This window comes from Lichenostomus cassidix, chromosome 1Ab (assembly GCF_008360975.1).
Source record: "Lichenostomus cassidix isolate B80296 chromosome 1Ab, HeHo_3.0, whole genome shotgun sequence".
NCBI classification, from domain to species: Eukaryota; Metazoa; Chordata; class Aves; order Passeriformes; family Meliphagidae; genus Lichenostomus; species Lichenostomus cassidix.
The window spans coordinates 7,742,099-7,768,847 of record NC_139481.1 but is presented as its reverse complement, the minus strand read 5'-3'; the positions used below and the strand labels follow the sequence as shown (position 1 = coordinate 7,768,847).

The 26,749-nt window shown below is 40.2% G+C and overlaps 1 protein-coding gene across 2 annotated transcripts in view; it reads right to left on the bottom strand.

Annotated features, from left to right (window-relative positions):
• Positions 1 to 26,749, bottom strand: part of RFX4 (regulatory factor X4) — an 84,276-nt gene that overhangs the window by 23,803 nt on the left and 33,724 nt on the right. For both annotated transcript variants that reach the window (XM_085049678.1, XM_085049677.1), the window contains exons 5-12: positions 18,029 to 18,090; positions 13,482 to 13,695; positions 12,558 to 12,635; positions 10,218 to 10,381; positions 7,768 to 7,868; positions 5,910 to 5,968; positions 4,227 to 4,371; positions 933 to 1,027 (exon numbers count right to left, since the gene is read on the bottom strand). In XM_085049678.1, the coding sequence (XP_084905804.1) occupies positions 933 to 1,027; positions 4,227 to 4,371; positions 5,910 to 5,968; positions 7,768 to 7,868; positions 10,218 to 10,381; positions 12,558 to 12,635; positions 13,482 to 13,695; positions 18,029 to 18,090 (918 nt within the window). The remainder of the gene's footprint in view (positions 1 to 932; positions 1,028 to 4,226; positions 4,372 to 5,909; positions 5,969 to 7,767; positions 7,869 to 10,217; positions 10,382 to 12,557; positions 12,636 to 13,481; positions 13,696 to 18,028; positions 18,091 to 26,749) is intronic.

Here is a 26,749-nt window from a genome sequence, read left to right as displayed (position 1 = left end):
GTAATGAAGAGTTGAAATTCTAACAGAACATCCTAACACAAAGAAGTAACAGAAGTTAAAATAGTCAGTTATATATTTTCATACTTTACGTAAAGATTACATGTTGTTAGTAGGTTTCTGCATGAACTTTAAAAAAAATAAAATACAAGTCCTTGGTATTCCATATCAGCTCAAAAGGCAACATAAATGTTTCTCTGATTGAATGGAAATGTAGTCTTTCATCCTTACATTTGATTGTATATAAATGAATTATGTAGCTTTAAATACCCTTTTCATTACAATCTTATGCCAGATGATGTTTTTCTTTGCACTACATCATTAGGATTACTCTGAATTCATCTCTCCATATCCCTGAAATATTGATTTGATTGGAAACCTCAACCCTGTTCATTCTTGAACACCATCTTTTGGAATCAAATAAACAAGAGCAGACGAAAGCAAAATCCTGAATGTGAGCAATTCTCCATGAAAACTGGTGAGATTTTGCTGACTCTTGCTTTAGGCCTGCTCATTACCAATGCCTGTCCCTCTTTTTTTTTAATTGGGGGGGGTTGTTGTTTGGTTGTTTTGTTTGTGGGGTTGTTTTGTTTGGAGTTTTTGGTTTGGTTTGGTTTTTTCCTTGTTTTTGGGGTTTTGGAGGGTTTTTTGCTTGTTTGGTATTTTGTTTGGTTTTTGTTTGTTTTTTGTTTTTGCTGGGGATTATTGGGTTTTTTGTTGGTTGGGTTTTCTTGTTTGGTTTTTTTTGAGGTTTTTTGTTTGGTTAGTTTCGGGTTTGGGGTTTTTTTCTGTTTTGTTTGATTGGTTGGCATTTGGTTTGTTTATTGTTTTGGTTTGGTTTTTTTTTTAATTTTAATTTTTAAAATTTTTTCTAAGAATGTATTACCTGACTAGAGCTCACAAAGCACATCAGTGACTCCCTCCTCCTTACCAACCTTTACAACACATCTGTCCACCATGGAGTCCAACCACTCAATGTACGACTCGATGGGGGATTGCTCCTCCAGCAGGTGATCAAACTCCTGATACACTGCACACAAAACAAAAAAAACCAGCCCTCATTAGTACTTGGATTCTGGTTCAAACAAACAACAACAACAACAAAAAAACCAGTCACAAAAGGCTAACAAAAGCATCACAAGTTTACTGTGGTTTTTTTATTGCTTAACAGAAATAAATGCATCTTTCTTGGTGCTGACCCAAAACGTTTGCTGGGTCAAACTTTTTGTTTGTACTGAAGATTTTTGTTTCTACAGGAAGTTATGCAGCCATTGAAAGTGTTGTTTTCACATGAGCAAATCAGAACCTATTTTTAAAAATTAGTATTTTTATTTAAGTCCTCTGGTGTGCCCAGAAGTGAAATGTTTATGGTGTTTTCTATGAAGAGTGAGAAACTAGGCCTTGACCCCAGTGATGAAAAAATGTCATGCATGAAATTGATTTAGAAATGCAAAAAGAATCCTCGAGGCACCAAGTGAATGAGCATTGTTGATAGGGCGCTCATCTGTATAATGCTTTAGTTGCAAAAACATGATTTAACTGCTGCAAATCATCTATTTGCAATGCCAGACACACACACACAAAAGTGTCCATAAACTTCTGCTTCTTCAAAACACATTGCTATCAGTGCAGAAATACTCATTATCAAGAAGAGTTGCAAAAAGCAACCTGTATACTTTTTAATCTTTTCCAAGCACACATATTAATATTTAAATACAAAAAGTTAAAACAAGTCATTCAACTGCAGTCCTTAAAACTTCAGGTCTCACTTATATATGTGAACAAGTGGCTGGCCGACAAAGAATCATGTGCTTTGACACCTCAACAAATTATTCTCCAGGTCAGCTAAAATAAAAAGCCCAGTAGGTCAAGAAGATACTTTCTACCTGCTGTGTTACGCAGTAATTCCAATGTGCTAAGCATTTCCATTTATGACTAATTATAAATAACAGGAGGAAGGAATTTCCCACCATAGGAAAGAGAGTGAAGGAGGTGGAGGAGGCAAAGCTGGGGAAATGAGCCAGAGAGAAATATCCAACAGTAATGCAAAGAACAACCTCCCTGATTCTGCTGGATCAAGAAGAGGAGCAGAAATGCGTTTGCTGAACACCTGACTACAGCTTTGTTTAACTGACACTTGCAAAGGCTGAGTTACATTAGTTGGGGAAGAAGGGAAATGTAGTTTGGGCCATCCTTATCTTCCTTCATTCTTTTACTGGATGGGCAAAATTTATTCAGAACAGGGTCACAGAGAAATCTAAACATTGTCTCCTTACCTGAGGATCTGGCTGGACAAAAACTGCCTGATAGAACAGATGAAGTAATTCATATGCTGTGCAAAGAGGGGAGCAAGAGTGGAAAAACAAATCAGTTGCCTGCTTTGCTGCTGGAGCAATGCAACTGTGTACAGCAGCCTATTTCAGAAAATTCAATGTTTAGCCTTTAGTGATTGTTAAAAATATCTCAACAGGATCTGAGAAAGAGGGAATAAAGCAGCAATGGCAGAGATGGGTACCCCAGCAGAGCAGGAAAGAGGTTCTCTTATACCCAGTGATTTTTCTCAGTTTCTCCCTAAGTTTGTTTACAGATTTATAAACATGTTTTCTTTTTTCTAGTTATAGTAGCTGGAATTGTACTTTCTGGATTATCAGTACCAAGAAGGTGAAAGCAGGCCTTAAGTCCATGCCATGTAAGTCATACACAGACAGTGACAAGATCTTTGGTCAATTAGAATAAACATCAAAGATGGTGGGGAAAAAATCTAAGTTCTAGAATGATCTCTATATGTATCTGAACATCTCAGTGGCATCCCATCTCATGATGAACATTCATATTAGCTTGCCATTTCTGACTAACTGCTTATTGGACTATATGGGCCTAAAACATGGAAAAACTTCCACAAATCCAACACCATTCAGGAAAACTCCATTTGATTTTATTATGCGAATAGCACATACACAAGAAGCTTCCCTAAACGTTAAGGATTTTCTGAATGGCAGCCAAAACTGTTGCTGCTACTAGGGAGTGTAACTTTGAAAACTCTCTTTTTCAGGCAGTGGTAGGATGTTGGACTGATATTGAGAACAGATGACAGAAGGATTCACCCAGCTTCTGGAACTTCAGTCTCACTGTATGCTACCTCCTTTGCTGCCATGTCGAGTTTCTATCTCCTCAGAAGGGCCATGAAATGAATCAAGGGTTAAGAAGGAGAGAAAAGAATACCAAGCGCCTCTCCCAGGAAAACAGAGCTAGCAGAGAATGCAAGCCCATCCCTGAGCCATGGAGAAGAACTGAAGTGTGAACACAGTGGGATGACTGCCAAAGCCAGCCTTGTGGAGTCCAGTGCACATGTGAAGGTGTCACTCCCTGAAAGAGTTACCTCAGCAGCAAACCTGCCCTTGCTGGGCTGATTCTGGATGAAAGATGACTGCTGCTCCTCAGCAGAGAGATGGAACACACAGCTGGGATCACAGAAGGGAGGGGGTGTGTAGGATAGTAAAGACAAAGCTCTGCTGCCTCAGAGCAACTAAACTCAGTGTGCTTTGGGTTATACCTGAGCTTGTAACTGTGCTACACTGCTGGATGATGGAAGGAGTAGTTTATATTTGCTAAAGATCTTTAATTGTAAAACCAATTTGCCAATACCTCCAAGGTCACTTTCAAGACCATGCTCTTCACTGTACTAGACAGAAACTAAATTAGCCAATGAGCTTGTTTGATATGGGATTTTCACTCAGTCATAAAAGTTCAGGGTGAAAGCTTTTCCCATCACAAGATCTTGTTTATGAAAACACTGTGTAAAAAGGAGCCTTTTATAAACAAGTTTACAAGGGACTCCAATACACAGCCACTTAAGTGTCAAAGCCATTCAAAAGACAATTCCCCTGCAATTCTACAGCAGGAAAGATTGGACTTTCACAGGTTCAATGGTTAACTCATAGATTTAGTTTGCTCAGGTTCATGGAAAAAATTCTGAATTTGGGTGCAAGTTTTGTGCCATTGGTTGTTCTGGATACTAGAAAGGAATGTGTCAGGGACCAGTGCCCAGATCTGTGCCCCAAAACAGAAGACCTCGACACGGCTTTGCCTTACATTTTGGTAAAGGTCTCTGTATTTATCTTAAGCCTCCAAGTAAACCAATGGCTGCAAAACCAGCACTACTTTCTTGGGGCTTTGTTTGCAGCAGGAAGCCAAGTTCACCTGGCTTGATTTGAAGATTCTGCTCTTACATTGTATGATGAGCTTTCTGTGCTCCTCCCGTGAGTCCTCCATAGTATAGAGGGTTTGTTTGGTAATGCTATTCAGATCCACATTCCTCCAGTCCTCCAGCATCTGAAATGTGATGTCTGCACTGTGGATCACTGTTCTTGATGCCTGTAATCCAATCCAATCTATTCATTAGTTCATGCTTTATTAGGTTAAAAAATAGGCTTTATCCCCTTTTACGCTTCCTTAGCTGGGCTCAGGGAGTTGATTCTCCTCATGCCCCCCACCCACCAGCTCGATGTCTTATGGATATTGCAGGGCCCTCCAACAAGACAAGTTTTTAATCAACTCCAAGTAATTTGATTGCATCCACCACAAACCCTAGTGAGCAACACTAATCTGATGCTGCCATTGCTAGACCCCTCAATCTAACAGCTCTGCTGGTTTTCAGGACAAACTTCAATTCAGAACAAAAAAGCAACAAGAAAAATCAAGCCAATACCAAACAAACCCCACTCAGGCTTGCACCCTCCCCTCTCCCAGTCTGTGAAGACTCTCATTCTTCCCTCAGCCACATGAAAAGGCTAAAGCTCCTTGGTCTCCTCATCAGATCCAAGTCTTGGCTGGTTGAGACAGGGATCTGCTGTTGATAATGGGGAGGATGGACTGAGGGGAAAGGAAGTGACACAAGGTCATGGTCACATCAGATCTCTGTAAGTTAAGCAGAGATGATAACACCCACTGAGGTTATCAGCTTCCCCAAGGGAATGATGCACTTGAAGAGTCCTTCAGCTAGAAGATTTGATCCCAGGTTTGATGCAGAAGGCTGTGGTTTCTCTGTCTTGGTTTCCTCTGAATTCCTATGGCACTCCAGAGTTCAGTGATGATCTACTGTATTTAGGGAAAGGCAGCACAGCTATCTCTGTCTCCACCACCAAAATAATGGGGGAAGAAACCTACCAGAAACTCCTTGCAGGAGTGGTTTTTTCCACCCCCAGAGCTTTTTCCTGTGGGCTTAACCTCTCACAGGGTTAGCCTGGGGTTTTGGATACACCTTCCAAAAGTGGAGCTTTCAGGTACAGGGAAAATAAAACTATCCCCTCCAATACATGGATGAAATGTTAATGAATTCAGTGCACTCTCTCCCTTTTTATACTACACAGGATTTGGCTTCATGGCTTTTTACAGGTAATTCTGATGCAAACTGGTGAAAACCAAACACTTCAGAGCAGTTTCTATATTCATTTGCTATGGTTACAAGAACATGTCTATTTAAAACCCCAGTTCAGCTGTTTTCCCTTTTTACTAATTTCCATTTGATTTATAATACACAATTAGACTTGGAATTTATTGTTGGGCATGAAGAAAGTTTTCTTGCTTTGCAATTGGCCTAATAGAAACTCTCTGAAATTAATGGAATGTATCTCATTTATTCCCTGGAAATGAACCATCTCTTCAAAGAAAATAATAATTTTGTTTCCTGAATGTACCCCGCTGAATTTAGTGATCAGGGGTTGCCAGTTGTCTAGAAAAACATTTTTCAATGATTACTTTCTGATTTTGTAAAGGTGGCCACAACAAATATTGGGGACAAACTGCTAATGTGATCTCCTCCTCTGAGTAAAGCCCAACCTGCCAATTCATAAAATTATTTGAAAAATCAGTAAAAATGGCTTTCATGAAACTCGGGTAACTGAAATATTTACTTGGCAGAGGTGATTTAGGGACGTCTGTCGCCGTAGTATTTGTGAGAATCTTCTGGACACTGCAGGAAAGAAGAGATACATATTTACATACTGTGCTAAATAAAGATAATTATTTCAGAAAGTATTTAACTAAAACAAGAGCAACAACAAAAAAATAGATCCAGTTTCCTACACAGAATTGCAGCCACATAAAATTCACTCAAATAGCCCAGTTTTAAACTAATTTAAACCTTGACCTAAACCCTTAAATCTGGATGCTCAATCCATTTTACAGAGGCATATTACAACCAATTATTTATAGATGCTGTGATTAATGAGATGACAAGAGAGAAACACAGAGCACAATGGAAACGCTTTGCTTGTTCAGCATAGCAAATTTTCTCTTGCCACACAAAGGCACTGAAGAACAGAAAGAACTATTTAATAGGAAGAAAAATGTTGGTGCAAGAATAAGTGGGCATAAAATAAAGACAGCTACATTATGTGTGGAAATGAGAAAAGGTTGCTAAATCTTTTTGCAATCAAGTTTTGGAGGAGTCTTTTGATGAGACTAGTAGGGGCTAAACTCTGATCCACTTTCAGGTAGAATTTGACCAAAGTTTCTGAAAGCAATTGCATGACGTATGAACACATTATGGGCTGAAATGGTCCAGGAGGTACTTGCCAGTGCTCTGCTCCCAGGTTAGCTCTCTGCAAGTATTATGGACCTTGTATTAAGATATTTGCTATTGTTGGAATATGAGCTTTTAAAATGTTGTATTGTGGGGGTTTTTTGTCTGAAATCAGTGACTTGGGAGCTGCAAAAATGACCAAAGCTTGCAGTTCCTCCTGTCAGTACCTCCACTGGCTGTGCACACTAACAAATTCTGATGAGGAGGAAATGGCTGCAGGAGCAACAAAGGCTCATGGAAAAGGTATTTTCCATTTTCCACGATATTTTCTTTATATCAAAATCACCAGATTTGTCCAAAGAGATGTTAGATGTGGTCACAGGGTGAGTTCTGCCTCCATGGTGTACACAGAAGCAGTTAAATAAGATAGATTGAGATTGACTAGAGAGTGCACTGTCCAACTCTGCCTGCCTGTAAGACTGGAAAAGATTCTGCTGTTGAAGATTCTCGATAATTTTGAACTGACAAAGATGTGGTAAAGCATATTTTCCGTTCTCACTTTGTTTAATTTTTAAAATAAATTAGCAAACAATTCAAACCACCCTGAAATTAGTTGTTCCAACTTACATCCTGACTGTTCCCAGTAACATATACACCTAATTTTCCACGCTGATCAAAATAGTTAATCCTTCTCCTAAATTAGTTTTTTTTTTCCCCTTTAACTTTGTGGTGTGGAATTTAGTGCTCATGAAAGGCAAAGAATTGAGAGCTGTGAAATAAAGCAGGCTTTATCAATAGGTGATGTGCACTGCAGGCATCTACAAAGCATGTCTGAAAAGGACTAGTGCCCTTTCCTGTGGTGACAGGGTAATTTGATCTCCTTCATTTTTAACTCTGGCACTTTTCTGAGGAAGGGCCTCAAGCTGTATTCAAATTCTGCTAGCCTAAAGGTTTGTTTAATAATTTTCCTTGCCTAATATCATCCTTAATGTTTGCTTACTATCAACAAAATTAATTTCTTATCAGAATCCGCAAGAAAGAAAAAGAAGTTCTCATTTTGAGCAGTGCCTCATTTCACTAAATGAGATTGGTTCTCATGAAAAAGTGGAGATTCTAAGTGAATGCAAGATTTATAATGATGACAGGTTTTCATTCCCAAAAGAGCACTAATCTCACTTCCAATTAATTTGTAACCAATAAACATTGTCCATCCCAGTTTAACAGGAGAGAGGTTGGGCAATACATACACTCAAATTTGATATTCCGTAGGTTTTCTGGCAAATCATGGAGAGCTACTTTCAGCCACTCATCCAGTTGCTTTGCAAACTTTCGGATCACCTGCGTCAAACTGCAAAAAGGAATCACAACATCACAGCAGGTTTACTCTGTGCATTGTGCTACAAAATCTGTGAATGTGTGAACACCATGAGTCATTTATTTACAACTCATTATTATGCAGAGTTGTTAACATATTTTGGTTTGTAGGCATGAAGAAAAACTTCTGACAACTTTTGCAAAAAAAAGCAAAACATCACCACGTTCAAAACCTCACATCTCTGCAGGGCATTGCTTTGATACTTACAAACAGTATTTTTACATTAAATAAAATCATTCCCACTCTTTACAAATACAAATTCACAACTGTTTAAAGAAGACAATAAACCAAGCTTTGGATTTCAGCTCAGCTGTGCCCACATTTATACAGATGTACAAAGGGATATCCAAGTGGAGCAACAACCAACCATGCTGCAGGCCAGAGCCAGTGAGAGGGTGATGATGGTGGTGGGGAGGAATTTTCAGGCCAAGCCACAGAGGTGGGGGAAGTGGAGGTGCAGAGGTGGAGCAGGACCTGCCTGCTTAGCCCTGCACTGGGCTGGAACCTCCCCAGACAGGTGAGATTTCTCTCTTCTCTCTTGCTACCCTGTCCTGATGGTTCCATCATTTCCTGTTAAGCCTGGAGACAGCTCATTCTGCCCTTCTCCCTGGGATCCTCAGGGTGAAATGACAGTTCCCAGGAAGAGCTGCAGAGTGTTGTGCAGAGGATCCTAACAGCTGGTTCTGACAGACAAAGCTGTGCTGCCTGAGCAATACCAGGAATGCACAAAGGAGAGAGAGAGAGAGAGAGAAAAGATACAAGGAATTTTCTCCCTTTCAACCAAGAAGCTTTTCCTGTTTGCACTCCTAAGGCACTGCACTGAGAACAGAGGGGGTAAAATAAACATGGCCACAGGCCTGCTCTGCTCCACAAAAACACCTCAAGGGAACAGGGCATGGATGATGACTGCTGGGCTCACTAAAAAGTGGCTTTTCTGGATAGCCAGAATTTGTTCCCAGGAAGTATCTCAGAGGATTCTGGCTGAGTCAGCAAGATTTCCTTCAGGAGCTTCCATTGCAATGAGACCCTTCTTCACCCCCTCCAGTGCAGGCTATGGCTTAATAGCCACAATCTGGCCCTTTATATGCATTACAAAAGTCTATATTCACACTCAAGTCTCTCCTTATTTGCTATGAAAGAACTAAGCAGCTTGAGAAAAGGACTGCTGTTCTGTTTAATCCTTCCAATGAAATAGATTTGGGGGGGTGAGGGGCAAAGCCTGTAAAAATGTACATGTCTTATCTAGAAAAGCCCATGCTTGGAGCAGATTTCTTGTGTAAAATACTTTCATTTTAGCAGCCATGGAATGCATGTAGAATAGCAGAACAACATCCTGAACACATTTTCCTTGATGAGAGACACTTTAAAATCTTAAGGCCTAAATGCACAGCACCAATCAAAAACTCCTAGAGCAACATTCTTAACAAATTACTCAATGTCAAGAACACATCAGTCAAATAACATTACAGGTGTAAAAGACTATTTAGAAAAAATGGTTTCCTGATGCTCATATTAGTAAAACCAAAGGGGAAAACGTTGTCTGCACTCAGTGATTACACATTTTGCTGTGTATTGTTGATCTCAGTCCTGCTTTACCTCTACAAACAAGACTTGCTGGACTCATGTGAGTGCCAGGTAGGAAGAAAACAGCTGAAATCTACCACATGTATTGGAAAAGTGAATTTAGTTTGACAAAAAAGAGGCAAACACTTCTCAAATAAAATGATCCCAAACCAATCATGCTTCTGCTCTTCATAGGACAGTGTTTAAATTACACCAGCTGGTTCAAGGTTTCACAAGTATGATCTTCGTGGTTTTTACTGCTGGCAAGCAGGATGACAGCTGGGTTACAGGAGTGTACACAGAGCCAAGTGCTTAGGTTGCAGTGCCTCCATATGCATGTGAGTATTTACAGACAGAGCAGTTGGGCCACCTTGTAACAATGGTTCAGAATAGTTCTGCTGTTATCCCAGACTAGCTAAATAGCATTGGACATTTTCATAAGACTGTGTTAATCTGCAACCTGCAGACTTCTGACACTCCCTGAAGACTGGGACACAGCTATCAGCTGAATGTTAATAAACCAAGGAGAAGGTGATATCCTTCAGCACATAAAAACCCCAACTCTCCAAGTTTTTCATGATACAAGTCTTGTTAAAATCTGAACATCTTTTCAGGAACATGTAAGCTCTTCAACTCTTCCAAATGGCACTGGGATTTGAAGTCAGAAAACAGGTGGCAGCAAGCAGCTCTCTGAGAACTGGTGTCATTCTTGAAGAAAAGAAATACAACAAAGACAGCTGAGCTAAAGGGGTTAGTTACCTGTCAGGTAAGGCTTGTAGTACTGTTGGCATCAAAACTCCAGAAATTGCCTTGTACAGAATTGAGTCACAAACTCCCACTATATTCACTACAGTTGAAGAACCCAATACAGGCAGCATGTGAGGAGGCATCCCTTGCCAAAAGTGCAGAAGAAAACTTTGAACCTGCAAGCATGAGAAGAAGCAGGGATGTTAAAATTAAAATAGTAAGAGGTGGCAAATACCATTCTCTTTAAATGCTCCCGCCTGCATGGGCTTTGTTTTAGCCCCAGAGCAGCTTTGTTTTAGCCTGTGCAACACAGGCAAGGAATGTTCCTTAAGCAGACAGGCTCGTGGTGTAACAGCACTCAGTGGGATAATCAGCCACAGGGAGAGGTGACACTCTGAGCTGGTGACAGGCAGTCTTTGTGTTACTACAGCAGAGACACCCCTGGCAATCACTGTATTTTTACCTTCCCTCAGTGGCTGGTGAGTGTGACTCTTTGGCTTCCACACGTCAAGGCTTTTTCTCTCTCATTGCACTCTGTCCCTGAATACAAAGGAATGCAACCCAGGGCTTGATGGAGGGAGGGAGGGAGAGGATAGTACATGGCTTACAAGGGTCAATATATTGTTTTCTGTCATTGTTTTGGAAAGAAACACTACACTTTTGGATTTTGTCTTTCCTCCACTATGAAGGGAAGTGGAGAAAGAGTAGGGAAAGGCAAAAAACCCAAAAATAGGGTGGAGATTTCAGACATAGCAAAACATCCCTCTGAAAATTTTAATTTAGGAAATAGAGGTGTTATTCAGAGGATGATATGATCAGTTCCACAGTGGTCTGAACAGCAGCATTCATGAAGGATAACTTTCTGCATGCAATCTGTAGTGAAGTAAGCAACCACACCAGGTGTAGCAAAGAGTATTTGCTATTTATATATTGTTGCTGCTCAGCCCCTTCCCTACCATAGATCCAGATAAACCTAAAAAAATATAGCATCTTGCTCTTCAGAAACTACCCTGAGACTCGCCCAGCTGAATCTCCTGAACGTGTCACATATTTTTCTCACATGGAAACTTCCAGACTGAGTACAATGATGCAAAACCAGCTTTAAACCAGAAGAGTGTGAGAATTAAACAGGAAGAAGAAAAGCAGGGAATTGCTTCCCATTGTTCAGAAGACAGAGCCAAAAGATATATAAAACCATTTATTTCCTTTGGTATTTTTTCCCAGGACCTGAATGTTGTATTTGAATCAGGTCCTCAGCATCTCTGTAGCCAGATTTGTTATCCTGGGTAAGAAGCCATCTTCCCATGTTATATAAACCTGCTTGCATCCCAGGAACATTTCATTTTTCAGCTCTAGCTATAAAGCTATCTGCATGCACTGCCAGAAAACCCTCAGATTCAGTCAGATATGAACAGGTACAAGCCTTTTCCTTCCTAAGAGGTGGTATTACCTTCTGAGCAGTGTGTGTGTTCTTAACTGCACTGCAGCACAGCTGAGCAACTGGAGACCTCATCTGTGGCTCTCTGGAATCTCTGGGGGGCTGTAATGTCCCCAGCTCTCTGCATCACTGTTAACAGAGCAGCAGAGCCCACTGCTGTGGCTGTGACACCTGCCCTGGCTCTGCTGAACACTCAGAGCAATTCCTGCGGACAATTCAGTACCAGCAAAAAGCTTCCAAAAGTTGTGGTGGACACACTTCTTGAGTTGTAAGAACTGGATTGTCCAACATAAGGTGTTGCAGAGCAGAAAGGCTTGCAAAGTGAGGCCTTGCTGCCCTTGTAAAATCCTTGCTCACTTCTGTCACTTTGGCTAACTAGGAAAGCATTCTGGGAATGACTCAGCTGAACTAGAGGTGACAAACAAGTTCCATAATTGTAAAACAATGATTAGAACAATCAGTGCTCATAGTGGGGCTGTGCTTGGTCACACCTGATGCTGTTACTGTCTGCTCTGTGGTGTTGGTTAAACACATTTGTTGTGCCTCACAAGGATGGAAACTCAGAACAAACTAACAGTTTAAGCACCCTGGATGTTTGCAATAAAGTGTTTTCCCCATACCATGGTGGAGATTGTGTGTTTAATGCTGCAATAAGGGGACATTGCTACCTTAATCCTGCTGGAGAACAGAGGACAGAAACATTCCCATTGCTTTTGTTCCTCCAACTCACACAGCGTTCTAAGTGAGATTCAGTGCTATCAGTCACATATTATAGACTCAAGTTCAGCTATTGCTCCTTGCTCCTGAAAAGGATTGAGCACCACAACCCTGTGAGTCTGTAATATAACATAAAAATAAGATCTCCAATCCATTAAACTACATCATTAAACTACAGCTGCAGTTTCTAACCATACCTCATCAAAGTTTGCTCTTATTACAGTGTCTAGTATCCTCTGACAGTGAGTCCTGTACATCATAATAAAGGTAGAAACCTGAAAAAGAATGAGGGAGGCACACAAAAGATCTCATTTTGCTTTAAGAAATCCACTTTTAAAATATCACAATACACAGCACAGAAAAAACAAGTTTTTCTTATCGATGCGCAACTGCAAAAATAATGAAATCAGTTAAAGTCTACTTAGATTAGCTGTAAGATGAGTTTTCTTCTCAAAAGTAAATTCTCCCTTTGAATTCATGGATTTTTCTGTCAATGGGGATTCTTCAAATGTAAGAGGAGCAAAAAGCCTCAGTGAGATCAAAGACGAGAATGTGGCCCTAATTAGGACATAAAGAACTAAAAAACCCTATTCTTTTGTCCACTTTACATTGATACTACACATGTGAATAGAACCAGGAACCTAGCAAGCTCAGCCAAGAGAAGCCAGAGCATTTTTGTCATATGTGCAGACAGGATTCTTTGAATTTCTATTCTAGAAGGATAAGAAATACACTAAGTCCCTCTCTGCTCAAAAAAGCATTAGAATTGTTTTTGGGTTTGCCATCAACTGTGTTCACAGATTAGAGAGCTGGAACATATTTTAAAAGTTGCCCTCAAACCTCACATACTTTTAAAAGTTGCCCTGCTGTATGTAACATAACTTTTTAAAAATTGTTCAAAGGCCTCAGAAATATGGTACAGCTGATAGTGTCAGCTGCCTATTTTAAGGGAAGATATTTCTTCCTATTAGATGAAGTAATTCAGTCCCCCATAAATCAAGTCAAAGCATTATTAAACTTACTCTAGTCTAAAGTCTTTACATGTTAAACAAAGCTTTCATCCAGAGCAGGGAGGAAAAAAAAACCCAAGACAAGCTGAGAAAAGATTTCCAAAGTGTTACCTTCTCCTCTGGCAGACTGGCTGGCAGATTTAGATCTTTGACATTTGGAAACTCTGGCAGCAATGTTCCCAGTTTGGATCGTGGTGAATACGCCACTGTCTGTTTGGTAACTTCTTTTTTTCCTGTTTCGTTGACCCAGGCTGCTCCTTTTTTAGAATACATCACATCATAATACTGGGAGTTTTCTTTCACTGCAATTCCATAATAATGGTACCTGATACGTAGAGATGTGCATTTCATAAAGCAGATTGTTTGAAAATTAAACAAAAATATATGGAGGCAAGGGAAACGGATAATGCAAATGATTTCTACAGCAAAACAGGCTGAGCAATAGTTTATATATTATTAACAAGCATTGATTCAGTAGCAGAATACTGTGGTAATATATTAAGCTTACAATTTTCATTCCTGGTGGTAAAAGTAAGGTGACTCTGTTGTAGGGCAGGAAAATAATGTACTTCCATTTTTTAACTTCTTAGTAAATGCAAAAAAAGCATCTATCCTAAAGCTACTTGTTGGCAGAGCTCTGCTGTGCATCTGCTCCTTTAGCTCTGCAATAAGCAGAGGCACAGACCCTCTGGAGTGGCCCTGCTGCTGTTACCTCAGCTCCCTGATTCTCTGGCTGTTGAGGGCTGGCTTGGTCCCCCAAAAACGTGAATCTTTATTGCAAAGGAGTTCATGAGAAATGTTTCAAAAATTGAAAACACTTCAATGAAAAGTGGGGGGGAAAAGGCTTGTGCTGGAAAGCAATGAATGGCAGGAAATATACAGTTTCAATGATTTGCTTCATACCTCAGCATCAGCCCTGGGCTTTGATCAGCCAAGGATACTCACAGCACTGACTCTGTGCAGAGCACACTGGGAAATACAGAGTGGAATTACCCTGGGAATTACAGCACACCTTTGTGCTACCACTCAGCTTTATTATTTGTTTGATTATCAAGCAAAACTCTTGCATCAAAGCAGCAAAAGTTAGCTTAGTCCTTCTAATTTCTGAATTTAGCTTAGTCCTGTAATTTCTGAACTTTTTTTCAGTTTCTCAGCTGTAGGCACCCAACCCATCAGCTATATTTGTAATGATTACAAAAGACATCACAAGATTGTACTGCTGGTATATTTTTCCTTCAGCCAAATCCTGCACAGAGCTGTCAATGATCCTCCACTTCTCTCCTTATAGTCTATCAAAAGCCCATCAGATCAAGATGAGACACTGTCTTCTGGATCCCACTATGGTGGCACAAGAAGTTTTCATCTCTGGATTCTTCTTTCAGTCAGTTATTATTTCAGAGTGCTGCCACCAGATCTGTTCACTTCAATAGACACAAATTTGCTTTAGGGAAAAGCAGCTGGTTCTATGAAGGTAATCAATGAAATTAATTAAAGAATAGCATCTAAGTGATGGTAGTTTAAACTAACTGGTGACTTTTCCCTCTCACAGTCATTCACCGACAGGTCAGTTCATGTCAGAATCCCCAGCAGAAAATGGTGGCAAAGAGCTGGAAGCCCAAACTTTTCTATCAGCACAGATGGGCTGACAGGAGGCCTGGGGAGTTGCAGGAGATTTCTAGTACATGGTTCCCTGGTCATACCTACTGAGGACATTCCCTATTTTCCTTTTTGGAAAAAAGCTATCTTGAACTCAACATTGAATAATCCAACTGAAATATCTTAAAATATTACAGTGGCAGGGTATGAATGGGATTTCCTATCTTCAATACCTGAGAAAGCAACACTATTGGCTCCAAATTTTCCCATCAGAGCTTTGGTCAAAACATACACTCCATACAAATGTCTTAAACCAGTGAAGTAAGAAAAAAACAAGCCTGGAAAATGTAGTAGAATTTCACTGTGCACTATTTAATCCCTGGTATATTGCACTGGGTAGTAAAGAGAATAAGAGTTTTCCGTGTAGCTTTGAAATCATATGGACAGGAGTAGCCAAATAACCTCTAAAATCTTTCTAGATAGCTTCTTCCTTCAGTAATTTTACCATCCCAAATGGCAAAAACTACTCAAATGGAGCAGTTTGCACAGAGTCTTTTCCAATCACTTTATTGTATTTCTATCAGAAAAAAAAATCAACTGAATTCAAATAAAGTTTGATGTGTAGAAGAGTAACATGCAGACAACAAAATCATTTTTGTGTTAAAGTGGAATACTTTTTACTCTCATGGATCTGTTATATACAGCACTCCTTTAAAGAAAGAAGCAAATTTCCCCTCACACCCTGTAGCTTCCACTGGTTTAACTCACACCTTGTGTCCCAAATTGAAGACTTTCAGACCACAGAAATAAACTGGCTTTTATGTTCAGCTGCCTCCTCACAGCTCACCTGTGGTGGAACTGTTTTTAAGCTCAGTGCAGCAGAGCACAGCTGCACACTTCCATCAATAAACCAGCTGCAAACCAGAAAGCTCACAACTGATGGCCAAGAGTACAGCAAGGCAGCTCTGCTATAGAAAGACTGAAGGCAGAACAGTGTGAAGTCAGATAATCTTAACTACTTCTGTGGCTGAATTTCCTTTGGCAGTAGCAGGGAAGTGGAATGAAAATCATACTGGCAGCAGTCGCTCAGCACAGTTGGTGATTAGGGCACTGAAGTGTTAATGCCTGAAGTAATTTCTTTACGTAACACTTAACTGGAATGCAGTCAGATGTTTCTGAAAACAAAACCACAGCTCAGTTACAGCTGTGCTGGGTCTACCAAGGAGAGTGTTTATCCTAAAATACAGCATGCATGCAGTCTCAGTGTGTATGACAGAAAACCCCTGATCTGCTGGACAGGGAGCAGAACCATTGCACCATTGCACGAAAGGAGTATGGACCTGAAAGCTGCTCTGACAGGCAGGCAGGTTAGGGGGAAATGGTGCAAGAAATATTAAGTCTCGCTGATTTTTATCCCTGGTGAGAGCAAAGAGACAGCTTTTGGAGGTGCAAGACACCTCTAGCCAGCAGATCAAGAGCGTGTTGATCTCCTGGGGCTGTGGGAGAAGCTCTGGTTTTAAATAAAGCAGTGCTCGTTCCTTTTGTTCAAGGGAAGACAAGTAACAAAGCTGGAGCTGATGGCAGGATGATTTGGTGGCTGATGGAGGGGAGGGTACTCACATGAATGTGTCCACAAAGCAACTTGTGCTCACTTTCACTCTGTCTTTATGAACCTCCACAAAACTTATATTCAGTACTAAATCCTGATTCTCTGATTATGAACCTATCTTGTTTTCCTAGTACTCTGTTGGGGTAGCTCAGCATTTCCACCTGAGAGATTGCTGGTGGCTTTGATGAGTGATGTTATGGGAACTCTGAATTTTCATTTGGGAATAGATTTCAGATCTTCAATTAGCTGCTTAAATATGTCTGCTCTAGGAAAAGAAAAAGCTTAGTTACAAAACCGAAGAAAATACCAAGCTGTGGGAAGCAACATTGTGTCCCATCAAAGAAATACTGCTTGGCATGGACCATTTATTAGAAGAGCACAGTAAATCTATCTTTAATGGCATTTCTTTTAGCATCTTAGTTGCTTTTTTACTTTAAAGAGCAGGTCATTCTAGCTTTAGTATGTAAGCTCAGTCCTAATAGTGTGTTTCACTCTCAGCATTTAGCAATATTGTGTTTTTCAGGCTTTATTTTGAACGAGATTTGCGACAAAATTTTGCAAGCACGCCATCTCACATTTTCACTTCCCCTTCCATAGTTTTTCACCTGTGATCTATAGACACTACAGTTTTGTTACTCTGTAGGATTCTGTAAAAGCTAATAAAGAAAATCAGATTTTATTATGTGAGGGGCCTTACGCTTGCCAGAAAAAGAGTCAAAGCTCCACTGGAAAAACTTTATAGAGTTCATAAGCAGAAAAAAAAGTATAAAAACATTACTGTATCCTCTTCATAAATTGGTAGAAATACATCTTATCAACAATATTTCCAATATTTCCAATATTTTTTATTGGAAAAAATCAAATACCCCAGGAAGTGCATTCTTAATTCTGAATCAGTTTCTCATTCTGGAATTAGGATGTTTTCAGAAAATACCATCTTTCAGGTAAGGCAATAAGCTAATTCTTTAATCACCTGAAGGTATGTTGGATTTCATTACATGGAAAAATGGTGGTTAAATATAGGTTTGTGGACAATTTCATTTCAGGTCAATGTATGTTCCTGGCTAAACTCTAAAGAGCATTCTGACACTTGTCCTCTAGCCTGAAACATGATGCTAACCAGTTGTCATTTCCCAGCCTCCAACAGCAGCTCCATTACTCCTGAGTGTGAAAGTCCTTTATGTTGTGTAAAGTGAGTTGAGGTTAAAAGCAACATGAGAACAACATGGAAAATATTGCTGATCCAGTCGGTAAGAAGCCTCCATTAGACCACCTTTGCAGGATCACTGCTGAATCTATAAGATAATGTAGAGACTACAATAAAACTTCCATCAAAGTTGGTTTTAAGGCCCCAACTGGACAAATTATTCCCTGTTCTCATGTGATTCCATTCAGTAAATCAGAGCCAGATGGGGCCCTGTGAGAGATGATAATGACACCATACACTGCTTACTTTGATTGGCCTCTGGTTCCAAGTCTTCTTGTTGTTAGTTGTGGAAACTGTTGTCTTATTATCTGCAAAGAAACAGGACTGATATTAAGATAAACGGAAAAGCACATTTACTAATACGTAATTTAATATGAGCTTTGAAGACAGAAAAGCAGAAAAGCTGTACTGTGATGTCAATAAAATATGTGGCAGAAGAAATCAGAAATAAAGCTCTTGATTTTCTCCACTACTATAAGAAGGGAAAGAGACTTTAAACTTCACTATAATTCTATTAATTACCATTATTTTAAATACTTTCAAAAGTTACTGGAGTAGAACATATTTCCTTCAAAATCTAAGTTCAACTCTGCCTCTAAACCAAGGAGGACTGTAATTAGAATGAGCCTACTATTTATTTATGTCAGTTTGCAGGATCAACAAAGTTCTCTATAGACCTTCATAAACCTGCCACTAAACACTTCTTTTTCTAGAAGATGATTCTCTGAAAGGGTTTTGGTATTTGACAGGGGCATAACTTCTACCAAGGTAAACTCATAATGACATTTGTAAAGATACCTCATAATCTATTTATTATCTATGGAAAACAAGTGGATCTCAGACACAGCAGGATACCATCAAGAATCCAAAATCCACTGTCAGCAGACATTAAAAGAACTTTGCTACTGTAAAGCAAAACTTCTTCAGCGCAGGCTGCATTTAAGGAAATGAATCCGTGAATGTAGGTTGTGCCTACAGTAATCAGAGCCTCTATCAGCCAGGTTAATGCTGAAGAGAAAGCTTTGCTGTAGGTGCTGGAAAGGAGATGCTCAGCACCTCTCAGGATTGAAATGGATTCTCAGTGGGGTCTGATGTAGTAGGTGGAGAATTTTTCTGTGAGAACAGTCATGGAACAAAAACTGCTGTAAGCCTTGAAGATTCACTTGCAAAGGAGTTTCTTCCTTTCAAAATTTGTAATCCATTTTAATTGTGTTTTTATTATATAAATTGCTAAATGCTTCCTCTTTGGGGGGGTAACACCAACTAATATTAAAGGAAAACAGGCCTGCAAGATGGAATATAGCTGTTCAACCAGGAAAAGAGTCAATTTAAATTGATTAAATAATATAGACTTTTTTTCTCCATTAGCCATTTTGCCACCATGATAAATATTTAATCCTGATTGATGACTGAAAGCTTTGGAACATGTATTTAGATCAAAAGGTGCTATATAAATAAAGACATTACAAGTCACATATTTGACCATTTCTTCAGTACTCTTTTGGGGGCTTTTAGCAAAGGTACAACTATCTTCCTTTTGTATCATGTAAGAATTGACCTGTGCTGGTTTCCAAGAGCTTTGCACAAGGTGGCTGATGTCAAAAATGCAGCAAAGACTCCGAGTCGCTAGGTTGTTCAGCTTTAATTTCTGGAGCAAAACTTCAGCAAACAGTAAAACACTTTTGTGGAGCTGTGAAAGTTCAGCCTAGCTGTTTGATAAATGAGCAGACAGGCAAGCAGCCCTTCTTTCTTTTTTTGTATGGATTCAATGAAGCCTGCCTAAAGAACACCACATGCTGTTCCAGCTACTGATCTAACATTCCGCAACATCTCAGCCTTCCAAATTCCCTTTAATTACACATTAATCCCACCCCTCTCTCTTTCATTTTCTGCAGACAGGGTTGGGGGCTCCACAAGGCTGTGGGAAAAAAGGCAGTGCTGAAAAACTACTTTCTGAGGATGGTTTTTCTGGGCTATGGGATTTTTTTAAGGCTGGTTAGGTTGGTTTTTTGGGTTTTTTGTGCCAGTTGTCATTCAGAAAATACCATCTCTCTCCAAAAGCTGATCTTACAGCAGTTGACTTAATATTAGAGATAGTTTTACTCTCTTTTTTCTTTGGAACAGCATCAAACCATATTACTTTCAAGTCTTTCTAGTAGCAGTGAAGTGTTACAATGCATGCTGTAAATGCTACTTTATGAACCATATGCCGTGGGAGTTCCTGGGATTTAAATAAATCAGCCAATTCCTACATACCGGGGCAGAGGTGATCAGGAAAAGAGAATAATAATGAAGAAGTTGATCAGATGATCCCTTTTTCTTCTCTTTGTTTCTTTTTCAAATCCAGCACATTTTAAACGAGGTACACCTTTCAGAATGTATCTTAAAAGTATGTATCACTTAAAACTATTTCCCAGTAGTTTACAAAACAACAAAAAAGAGAATAATCAAGCAAACCTTGGGAAAAGAAGTCAGGATTTTTTATCTAATGCTGCATATGTAAAATGTAACATGGTGTATTTACAACTAGGTGCTTGTAATGTATGGTTATTAATGTTTGTGTTTGGAATAAAACAAGTCAAGTACTAAAAGAACTCTCTGTTCATATAGATGTTTATGTTCAGCTATGCTTATGCAAATCTCTGTGGAATGAACTGATAAAGGCAGGGAGATTTCCCTGAAAGGGGAGAGGAAGTCAGATCAGGCAGGACAAAGCAGAATTCACTGAGTGCTGAAATCAGTGGGAAAAGCAGACAGCCCAATATGTTAAAAAAAAAAAAATTATCATTGTCAACCTGAAAAGTCACTGTATAACATATGGTATAACTGGTTTGATGTTGGTTAACTTTTAAAGACCTACAGACAAAATGTGTTTATTTTACAGTTATGTGGAGAGGGAAGTGGGTTCTAATTGTCAGACATGAAAATCCAGGTTTGGATGTGAAACCCAGGTTGGATCACTTTCCCCTCTGCGCTGCAGTGAGGCTGCACAAACAAATGAATCCAGACCAGACCAGGCAGTCTGAGCTGCTTCTGAATGGAGCTCAGTCCTGTTCTCACAGCAGCTCTGGCTGCTCAACAGAAACAGTGGTAAAAAGATCTCATGGGTGGTGTCCAAGGGAATTTTGGAGAGAATGGATCTTTTACCATTGTCCTTCAGTGGAGCTAAAATTTCGTCTCACACGTCTCCAAAGTGATCATAATTCAGCTTTTACTCAGGTCTGCTGAGTAAAAAGGTGCAGGTTTTATATTTTCCTAGTATAATTTCACCTAAATCACACAGCAGTTTTTACTGTTAGGCCTTATTTTAGTCTACCTGGCCTTTTGATTTTTGAGACAGATGTAGACCAGGAATTTCACATGGAAATAGCTTCTGTGCCTATTATGTAGTCACAGAAAAAAACGTTCCTGCAATTTCTTTCTCAGTCACTGAACTTTAATGTGTTCTCCCTCTATTTTCTCTGTACTCTGATTAAGACATGATCTTTATTTCTGCCTACAGAAGTTCTTCTGTGCATTTATTAAAAACAGTAATATTAAGAACTGCTTTATATCTTTGCTATTCCACAGTTCTTCTGGTGAGGGCCTATGGCATACATAAGATCCAGATAGAAGTCATTACATTATGAAACAACAGATATATATAGTTTACACTTTTTCAGGGGACTAGTATATCTGGGTCAGCATTTGTTTAACATTTCTGCAGACAATCCTGATGAATGGTTTTTGAAATGTCTGTGCAGGTAGAACATATGGGAGATAACAGGATTTTTATCCCACTTCAGCTTTTAAACCTAAAGGCATCTGAATAAACTTGAATTAAATATCTAGTTACTTGTATTTTGGGTCATTCTTAGAATAAGGCAATAAAAATTAAATGGGTTACTTGAGCATCCATGTAAAACACAGAAAGCTTTTTGAGCAACAACTCAAAAAATGCACTTCCTCTGTCAGGGTGTGTATTAGAGTCTGCACAATCTATTAACCTCAGGCACTGCTAGCTGCAGGAGCTGTTCTGTTCCCCACAAATGGCTGCAAGGCTGAATTCCTTCAACCTGATCACTGCCAGCTCTCATTTCTGCCACTCCTCTCACCCCATATTACCAGGACTGGAACATTACAACAAAAGCAGCTTCAGGCTCAGCTTTAAAATGAGGAATTATAGAATCACAGAATGGCTTGAGCTGGGAGGGATCTTAAAGATCATCTTGTTCTGAACATTCTGCCATGGACATGGATATTCTGCTTTCATCACTACACTGTGACCCATCACTCCTCACAGCATTCACTATCAAACTGTGAGCTCTGTGTTGCCCAACTATTCCATCTAAAATCACCTATGATATGTCAAAACAAATCAGGGAACAAAAATCTTATAAAGCCTCTTATGTGTCTCTCTTTATGCAATCAAATAAGGATGGAAGAAACCAGAGATGGCTGGAAACTTCTGAAGAAATTCTTTTCCTCCCTCCTTTGTCAAAATAGTAAATTTTGCTCTGGGGCAATAGGCATAGGATGGCTTTTACCAGTCTTCTGGCTGTAGTAATTTAAATGTCTGCTTTTCAAAAGGCATGATCATTCTGTCAGTGCACCTGATCTAGAGGGATGTTATTCTTCATTACTCTTATTGCTTTCTATTTTTTCATAATTCTAGCCTTGCTTCTAGAACCTCACAGAGTACTGAAATAAGATCAAATTAAGTTGCAACCCAGGAACTGCACACTGCCAGAGTAAGAAATGGATTCCAGGCTCTGCACTCCCTTGCTCTGTGAGATTCTTGAGAGGTTCTACATACAGTGGAATGAATTCACTTTCTTCCCATAACAATACTTCCTAACAGGGCCTGGTTCTGTTTATCTCAATCCAGGTTTCAAGTCCCATATCTAGACAGCTTTTCTATTATAAAGTCAAGTATAGAAGATCTGTGTTTGTTTACCAACTTCTATTGTGATGTTTCAGTCTTAATATTCTTTGCCATGCAGCAGCAAAGAAATCAGTGCTACCAAACACAGCTATATTCTCACAGAGCTATGCTTTCCTTATTCTCACTGCTGTGAAACACAAGCAATACTGATGTCCTCAATCTTATAAGTGTAAGTTTTTTGGCACATTCATCTTTGATCCTGTACTGTTCCAGCTGGATCATTGCAGGATTTCCCCATCTGATTCAGTGCTTTTCAAAGTCCTGCTCTGAGATAACCTGTTATTATTAACACTTGTGTTAAGAGGAACTTTTCAGCTCAAAGATGGCTTGGGGCAGATTCAGCATCATGCTGTCTTGAGGAAATGGTCAAGAAAACTGCACCAAGAAATATCCACTGACAGGAAAGAGCATAATCAAAGTAGTCCAAAGCACCATTCCTGTCTCTGAAATCCACCGAACTGTGTGACCAAAAGAAGAGGTGTGACTGTGCCCAGACCTTCTCTATCCCTTGCTTGCTTACTTTCATGGCCAGGAGGGAAGATGTAATGTACAGGCTCAGTGCTCTTGATCTGTTGTCTGTTTAGATACAATAACCTTCCCATTTCTCTCCACTTACTTTCCTAAGTTTTGGAATAGGGCAGGTCTAGCTGTAGGATAAGAATTTGTTTCTAGCACTGATACATCTCAACTGATATTGCAAAGCAAGGCAGAAAAACCTGCTGGCCCTTTCTCTGATGTCTGTGCTCAATTCTCCCTGCTGTGGAGATTGGATTCTGTGAGGAACTCCAACTGAACTGGACTCTTTAGTGAAGCTTGCGAGACCTCTCCTCAAATTCATCTGTGCAAAACAATATCCTCCTTCAGCAGTTCCTCTGGCCAGATGGAATTCAGCCTAAGGCATGATCAAACAGATTACTGCATCCCAACAAAGCCCCAGACACTGAGTGCTCTGCCTCAGATCCTCAGCTGAGCTGCAGCCACTTTTGGTGCTGACTTGCTGAAGCCAGGCAGATCTAAACCCCTGCACAAGTGCTCCTGCTCTGTGCTGTGCCAGCACACTGCCTGCCACGGCCCAGCCTGGCTGTGGGAACAGGCTGAGTGCCAGCATCCATCCCTGCCCTCTGGCAGCCACTGGGACCTGCTGACAAGGCAGGAGGTGAGGCAGCCCAGGGGACACTCCATGCTTAAAGTCTAACTGGAAGCCAGATGCTTCAAGTGGTAAAGCCATCAAAAATCCCATTGCTGTGGGGCAATGAGAAAGGAAAAGTCATTCCAGAGGAACTGAGGTGTCCTTGCTGGTTTTCTGACTCCCCAAGCTGAAGGAGAAAAAGGCAATAGTCAGCAACCTGCAATAATACAAGGGATCAGTGAGGCAGAGCCAAGGGAGCAAAGGCCTTTCCAACTACACTCTAGGATCACCATTTCCCACACCATCAGGACTGCTCACTTCTGCAGGACTTGTGTTACTATGGTCTCATTAGAGGAGCTTGGCCTAGAAGAGTCTGAATTGGGAAGAAAACACTCATACTGGTGTTAACTGTCCTTCAGTCAGGAATCTTAGCTGGTAAAAAGGGATGAAGGAAAAGCAGGCAATGCTCAGATAGCACTGACAGACTGATATGGTCATTTGATGCAAGAAGAGAAACACATCCTCAGGTTTACACTGATTCTTCCCCAGTTCTATTTTTGTATTCAATGTTGTAGAAATTGTTCATAATAAAGCAAGTGCTGTTTTAATCTATCAGAAGAGAGCACCAAAAGTAAATTTGGCTTTGCTATACCAATTACTACAGAAGCTGTTTAGGAGCTAATTGGAAAAAGAAATAAAAACCAACATCTTCAGGAGAAGTATCTCCTTAGGAACAACAGCAGGCAATTTCCTGATATGTGCAATTCAATACAATGACAAATCAGAATGCAATCACGTCACAATGTCATTATCGGAGATATTTCAATAAAGGTCTTGTCTGTCCTTTTCAAACATTAAAATCATATAGTATCACAGCTAGAAACTGTAAATCCTATTTATCCTAGTCATGCTTGGAGGAGCAGTTCTGCCAGCAAAACTTCTGGGCATAGAGACAGTGCATCATGACAAAAAAGGAATCTGGCTGGTACAGCTTGTGCCTCCCTGGAGCAAAGTAAACTATTGGGGAAAAAGGCTCTTTCCTAACCAATATTACAAGTCTGTTGTGGAGTTTGCTCTTCATCTAGTGAAATGCATTTACTGGAATGTAATTTTCACTTACAGCAAAGCCAGTCAGGGAGCAACAAAATCTGTGTGAGTGTGCATCCATGTCAAACCTCTTTAAGATGCCAAAATGATGTAAAAGGACCTCAGACTGGGGGAGAACCACCCTGAGAAGTGTCAGCAACCTTCGTTTTCCTTTTCAAATACTAATTTATTATTGCTTGTCAAAAGACATGGCAGGAAAGCCCCAAAATTAAAGAACCCGAAGAGGAAAGTATTTATCCTGCAGGGGGCACATGGGAGTTGGGAAGAACTCAGTTCTATGAGGATGCAAAACGGTTTCACCACGAGACACACTGTGTGCTGGGGGAGAGCTGTGGCAGGGGAATGAGCACTGCACAGTAAAGTAAGAGCAGAGAACTGAGGACACGGAGGATGGGAGAAATCGCTGCAGATGAGGAGAATTACACCGCTGAGGGTCTTGACCAAGAATACAGTGTACATACAGGGTCCCCAAAGGAACAAGAGCAAAAATCAGTGTTGGAAATCAAAGTGAAAGAGAAGCTCAGAAAGCTGCCAAGCCAGCCAACAGCTGGGCAGGATGGGAGAGCCAGGAGAGCCTTATGGCACCCACCCTGCACAATAGCTACTGAGGGCTTTGGAAATGCTCAAAACATTCCTGCTCTTTATTGGATTTGGTGAAGGCCCTTATTCAGAATGATTTAGATTTTGCAATTAAACCCAGTAAGAATGAGAAGTCAGAGTCATCATCCACCATAATTCTTAGCTCAGTGTTAATTACCAGCAGCATTTATGTTAACACGCCGCTCAGGAAAAAACCAAACCAAAGCCACATCTGCACAACCTCCCCTGCAGCAGAGCAGGCAGCAGCAGAACTCTCAGCTGGAAACACCCTGAACTGCTCTCCAAATCCCCAGGGTCCCAGAGCAGAGCCCAAGGCATTCCCAGCTAAAGGCTGAGGGGCACAAGGCTGCCGTCCTTTCTCAGTGACCTCAGCAGCCAGGCTTTCACTGCTCCTGCCTGAGGACGAATTCACAGGCTGAACACGTACAGCACAGAGAGCTTGCTTCTCATCCGCCCCATTTCATTGTGAGTAACTCACTGACACACCTGCCCTGCCTCACTGCTCCTCCCTGTCTTCTCACTGCTCCCGTGGAACGTTTTTACCCATTCTGCCTCACTCTTGCATGAAATCAAAATATAATGTGCTTTGCTGTCTACAGTAAGAGCAGAAGTTTAACACTGGACTCTGCACTTGATGCTGAGCTGCAACCAGCAAATTGCAGGAACCTCCCTAGTTACTGTTTAGTTAAGGTATATAAAAGAATGCTTGGTCCTGTCTTTTGCAGACAATAAAAAGTACTAAGTAGCATAGCAGATTGAGAAATGTTGGTATAGATAAAACTGCCTGTAATTTTTGCATGTTAAAGGAGTGAGTAAAACACTAAAGTCTTGACTAACAAAGTTACAGCTCCCCTTGTCATATGAGAATATATCACATTAATAACCATATTGGAGTATTCCTAGTTTTATATATACTTTATGTGGCTCAGGAGCACAGGTTGCTTTTTAAAATGTGTTTCTTTACATAGTATTTCTGTTCTTTGCTCTTCTTGTTCCTTTAATTGCTATCAGCTTGGTTTCCTCAGAAAACAGTCTGTATTACTGTCTCTCTGTTGATCTCTCTACCCTCCAGACCAATTTGGTTTCATTAATGCAATATTACAAAGTGTCTGAGGTCCAGTCCATGTCCTAGAAGTTTAATAGAAAACACTATTACTTATCACAGTTTGCTTTAATGTGCTGAACTCCACATCTCTTTCTAAAAACT